Source organism: Filicampus tigris, chromosome 5 (genome assembly GCF_054856515.1).
Source record: "Filicampus tigris isolate MCC_2025a chromosome 5, RoL_Ftig_1.0, whole genome shotgun sequence".
Lineage (NCBI taxonomy): Eukaryota > Metazoa > Chordata > Actinopteri > Syngnathiformes > Syngnathidae > Filicampus > Filicampus tigris.
In genome coordinates this window covers 27578044-27584043 of record NC_141221.1, presented here as the reverse complement: position 1 = coordinate 27584043, position 6000 = coordinate 27578044, and the positions used below count along the sequence as shown (strand labels likewise).

Below are 6000 nucleotides of genomic sequence, written 5' to 3'. Positions count from 1 at the left end.
AAGGACGGCTCAGGATGGTAAAATGTGGTTGATTTTTGTCGAAACACTACCGCTTCTGTCCACATGGCGCCGCTATAATTAACAAAAACTGACATTGTCATTTTAAATCAAGAGGCCACAACAAAAAAATAAACGTTTTTAACATTGCAAAACAATCACAATGTGTTGATCTGTGACTGTCACAAATCAAGCCAGTCCTATGTTCACGCAAGTATTTTGGACACACACATTCAAGAGATCAGAATGTGCTCACAGATAAGAGTAAAAAAACGTGACGGTTTGTGGAAGAATGTTTATTGAGTTAGTTAATGCAATTCTAAGTGAAAACAATGTTGTGTTATTTCATGTGATGATTTAACTGTTACACATTATGCAATGAATCAGCTTTCCTACACTGAGGATTCATGAGTTGAGAACAATTAGTTGGGTAAGAAAATATTTTCCAAGACATAAACAGAGTCAAATCTTGGCACCACAGGCAAACAATCAATCAATCTCACATCTTAGACTTTAATTCCAATTTAAAAATACATTAAATATGTGCTCACCTGTTCTGATTGAAAAAAATATGTATAAGGGGGGGAAAAAGAAAGTACATTAAAAATACTCATTTCTTTTTCAGAAAACCAATCTGATCCAGTTGTAAGCAACAGTACATCCACCTGTGGGTGTAGTCATGCTAGGTCACTTCCTGTTCCTCCACCCAGTTTATGTGTTACAGCTTTCATCATAGGAAGGAGGAGATTCTGAAAAACAAAATCACATAGGCCATTAATTTGTGAAAAGCATTATTCTGAAGCCCACTACTAGATACCACAGAAATGACGGGACCCAAAGAATGAAATATTTAGTAGTCAACTTATTGAGGCAATCAATATAAATGCTTTTTTTATGTAACTCAATGAGACTTGTCCACTTCTTGACATGGACTGTATTTTGGCACATGAGGTTTGATATAGAATAGAAGTGCGCTGTGGCTTCAGGGGCTGCCACAAAATCAGGGAAAAAGGTGATTTAGCTCATCTACAAACACCATTGATTTATGACCTTATTAAATACAACAGGGGGAACAAGATTTGATACGCTACGGCTGGTTTATGGCTTCTTACCAGGGGTGCATATAGTTTTTTTTCATGCGGTCCTCGCATGAGTACCCAACGGATCACATAAGTCACGGTTTGGATCGGTCATGGATTTTGAGTCACGGATCGGATCGTTTTTTGTATGAGCAAAAAAAAAAAAAAAAAAGGCTAAATAGAACTTTGTCTTCATTTATTTTATAAAACACATTTGCCCATTTAAATAAAATAAATAAAATCAACTCCTAATGTCTCATATGGCCGTTTATGATTTAAGAACACAATTTGACGCAATTTTGTAAGTGGTACAGTGTATATATTTCAAGGTATCCTGCCAGACATTTTGAGCTGAGTGTTTTCTTACAATTATTAGGCAAACGTGTTGTTATCAATGAATGAAGACAAAGTTTTATTTTTATTTTATTTATTTTTTTCATAATGAAAAAGACTTGAAGTGCAATTTAAGGCACCTTTCCTAAAACATGGACAGCACATTACAAAGTAATCTAGGTCCACAATATAGAAAAAGAAGTTTAAAAAATAAAAAGTAAGCCAAGGAGCAGCATACACCGAAAAACAGAAGTCAAGTTATACATACATACATACATACATACATACATACATACATACATACATACATACATACATACATACATACATACATACATACACACATACACACACACACACACACACACACACACACACACACACACACACACACACACACACACACACACACACACACACACATACATACATACATACATACATGTACAACATCCCCTGGCTGTTGTTATAACGAACATTACAGCTACTTTTGCGAGGATCGTCCTTCGGTCGTCTACATACCGACTCAAGACTTCACGTCAGTTTTCGTGGCTTTCAGAATCGGATTGTGGTGAAAAGTTATTCGGAGTAAAACACGCTTTATCAATAAATACTTCATGTTAGAAATCTCACGTTGTTTTAATTGTTGGCATTTGATACATTCATTGAGTTTCGATGTAGTGCTGAGATGTCCCACACTGTGAGCAGGCATTGAACGCTCCTCGATCGCTAAGTGTTGATAGCGAGAGAGACGTGGTTTCTTTTCTTTCTCCTCCTTCGACATAGCTAGCTAGCAGTTTGTTTGTGCCAGCAAACTCAGTAGTTGCAGATTTCCCATGTTTCACCACTGTTGTTGGTGGTGAGTTTAATCATTTAGGTTTGTGTCAGGTAACTGCTGTACATAATAGCCTAGATATGTTCTTGTGAGTGTTGTCACGTTGATGAACACTAGTGAGTTATTTCGGCTTGTATGCTTACTATTCTAGTGATGAAACATGTGAATGTGTATTTTATGTATTTTTTGGCTGTTTAATTGCTTAATACAGTGAATTGTAATGTTTAGGCATATTGTTAACTAATGGATATGTATTGGATGATGTTGCTAGGTTATTCTTTGTCTGTGTTGTTGCAGACTACAGTAAATAGACGTCAAGTGAAATACGGGCCTGTGTTCTCTGACAGGAGCACCCACATCCATACCTTGCCACTTTAAAATAGAGTCAGCTGGAGACATCAGACTGATCATATGATCCTCTCCGTTTTACTTCACATTATGTACAGTTCATACAATCTTGCAGCCCGAGTCAACCAGAAAATTGTTTCCAGTTTGGAAACGGAGAAACGCAAACGTTCCACTGATCTTGTTTCACAAGATGGGCAGCGCCTTCTTCTCGGGTCATAAGCAGAAGTGATGTTCGAGCTGCCTCGCAAAAGTAGCAGTAATGTACTTTATTTTATTTTTTTATTTAGTAACTCTGAACATAAAAACACAACAGCCAGGGGGGTGACAAACATAGAGGCAAAGAAATATATTACAGAAATATAAAGCGTAACGTCATCAGCAGGCGCGAAGGACCCGATCCAATCTGGACATTTTCAAAAATTTCAATGAACATTCTATCAGTCCGGCCCTCGGCTTGTCGCAAAATTTTTTATTTGGCCTTCCGTCCATTTGACTTTGACACCCCTGGCCTAATGCATGGAGCTCAATGCTGGCGTTATTATGAGGTCTGCAATCTATTGCTCATCCTCAAATGCCAGGATGGAACTGAAAGCAAGAATTGAACGTTTACGCGTGAAACTGAATGAAAAGTCACGCAAACGGCATCTGTCTGGAAAATATTTGAATTTGTAAAACTGAATATGGAAAAATATACACAATAGAATTTTTGTGAGGAATTCAAAATGTATAATTCAGATTCCATCCATCCATCCATCCATTATCTGTACCGCTTATCCTCACAAGGGTCGCGGGGCATGCTGGAGCCTATCCCAGCTGTCTTTGGGCAGTAGGCGGGGGACACCCTGAATTGGTTGCCAGCCAATCGCAGGGCACACAGAGACAAACATCCGCACTCACAATCACACCTTGGGGCAATTTAGAGTATCCAATCAACTTACCATGCATGTTTTTGGAATGTGGGAGGAAACCGGAGTACCCGGAGAAAACCCACGCAGGCACGGGGAGAACATGCAAACTCCACACAGGGAGGCCGGAGCCGGGCTCGAACCCACGACCTCTGAACTGTGAGGCGGACGTGCTAACCAGTCGACCACCGTGCCGCCTAATTCAGATTCCTTTTTTATTAATTAAATATTCAAATTAAACAATAAAAATTCAATGTATGTAATTCATATTCAGTTTTTCAATTCAATTATTCAAGTTCCGCTATTCAAATTCAAATTACATTAGCCAGATTCAGTTTCTAGTGACACAAATTTCAACCCATAAATTTGTCACACTTGGGTTCCCTTTCCCTCTCCCTCTCCCTGTCCCTCTCTCCCTCCCCCTTGCAGTAAATCATACGAAAGCGTCCATGTCAGCACATTCAACCTTCATCTGTATGTTTTTAATATACCTCATTCATGCCAAACACTTACGTTTTTGGTTGTTGTTAGTTCTGAAGGGGTTGCTCTAAACTTGTCTACCAGTGAAATCAAGCTCACTAATTGTAATACAACCCCAATTCCAATGAAGTTGTTACGTTGTGTTAAACAAATAAAAACAGAATACAATGATTTGCAAATTATGTTCAACCTATTTTTAATTGACCAGTACAAAGACAAGATATGTAATATTCAAATTGATACATTTGTTTTTAGGAAATAATTCAATTAAATATAATTTGAACATGATTTGTAAATTATTGTATTTTGGTGTTATTTACATTTTACACAATGTCCCAACTTCAGTGGAATTTGGGTTGTACCTGTCATCTGTTTGAACGGCATTCATGTCACTTGTATGTAATTTCAATGCATTTATAAATGAATCACCAATGATTGATTCTATGTTGACAATTCTACATTGTTTCAATGTTGATAATGGCGTAGTTGAATAAGTATTGAATCAATGTTGAAGACTGATTGACAATTCTAAATTGTTTCAATGTTGAAATGATCTGGTTGAATAAATGTTGAATCAATGTTGAAGACTGACTCAAAATTCAACATTGAAACAATGTTGAAATGATCTAGTTGAATAAATGTTGAATCAATGTTGAAGACTAATTGAAGATTCAACATTGAAACAATGTTGAAATGATCTGTTATTTTAACATCCAACCCTGAGGCCCTAATTTCATGCAACCCGCTCCACTTATTCCAGCACACCTTGAAAGAAAACATGCCAACTAACCTTGTGGGTAGGCTAAGCTCATGTAGTCTGGAGGCAGGCTAACTGGAGTTAACACTGACCTAGCAGTGTTCTCATTAGAAGGAAGAGCTGAGGCCCTTGTAGAACCACTGACTAGAGTTCCTTCGGTCTCTGTGCCTGACCGGTTCTGGTGACTGTTAGAGAAAGAGAGGCCAGGAGCATAACTAAATCCGTTTGGTGACACAAGTTGGGAGTGCCGCTTGTTTGTGAAGCTGCCACTCATAGGCGTACCACCCTCAGCGCCGAGGTGGCATTCAGTTGGTGGAGCGGTTGGAGTATTGGAGTATGAAAGGCTGGACCGAGGAGCAGGACGAGGACTCGGTTTTGGGGCAAGGGGAGATGGAGACAATGTAGCAGCAGAAGCTGAGGCAGATGGCACGTTGTCAACACGGGCAGAAGAGGAACGAACTTCATTTTTGGATGGGTGAAACCTTTTGTCCAAAGAGACATTCCCTACTTGGAGGGGTAACGTCAAGAGGACATTCGGAGACTTTAGGCTGACCTGGTTGAACAGAGATGAAAAGTTTAAACAGCCAGACCCAGATTCCAATCTCAATTCACCTCAAATTACTTCCTTGTAGCTACATTACAGTATATGGAGAAAAACACTGTGACACAAGGCCATAGAAAACGGAATTTAAGAAAATACAGACCTTTTTGATTATTCAGTTTGGAAAGCATGCATGAGGGCTGAAATAGGTCTTTCAGTAATTCGAGTACCCTGGTTCAAAAATAATGCTAGGGCCATTTTTTTTCGGCCTCACCCGGTACCCGTTTATTTATTTATACATACATGGATTTGGTGTACAGTGTCAGGAAAACATCAAGCGAAATGCAGCATCAAGTGTCCATTCTATGCATGACAGTAACATGGCGCCAACGTAGTGAGAATGCGTCAAAATAAACCTTGCCTTGGCTACAGCTCTAGCTGTTATGAAATGCGCTATATGAATAAATTTGTATTGTATTGTATTATATTACCAAATAACACGACCATCAATGCTACTGCATCAATGCTGACCTGTTTTCTGAATCTGAGCCGTGATGTCACTTTCAGTCGACAGAAGACAAAATGGACGCCTACAGAGATGGCTAAAAATGAGTGGATTAACAATTATTCCACAAAGGCAGTATTTATCACAATGCCTTGTTTCAACTAGTGGGCTTGCATAGAACATATTCTTGAAAATAAATTTTTGCGTTGACTTCCCCTTT

The 6000-nt window shown here is 38.7% G+C and overlaps 1 protein-coding gene across 1 annotated transcript in view; it reads right to left on the bottom strand.

The window, feature by feature from the left end:
• Positions 1-272: 272 nt before the first annotated feature.
• Positions 273-6000, bottom strand: part of arrdc1a (arrestin domain containing 1a) — a 29034-nt gene continuing 23306 nt past the window's right edge. The window contains exons 7-8 of the mRNA XM_086031571.1: positions 4768-5287; positions 273-746 (exon numbers count right to left, since the gene is read on the bottom strand). Coding sequence (XP_085887697.1) covers positions 709-746; positions 4768-5287 — 558 coding nt within the window. The 3' untranslated portion in view covers positions 273-708. The remainder of the gene's footprint in view (positions 747-4767; positions 5288-6000) is intronic.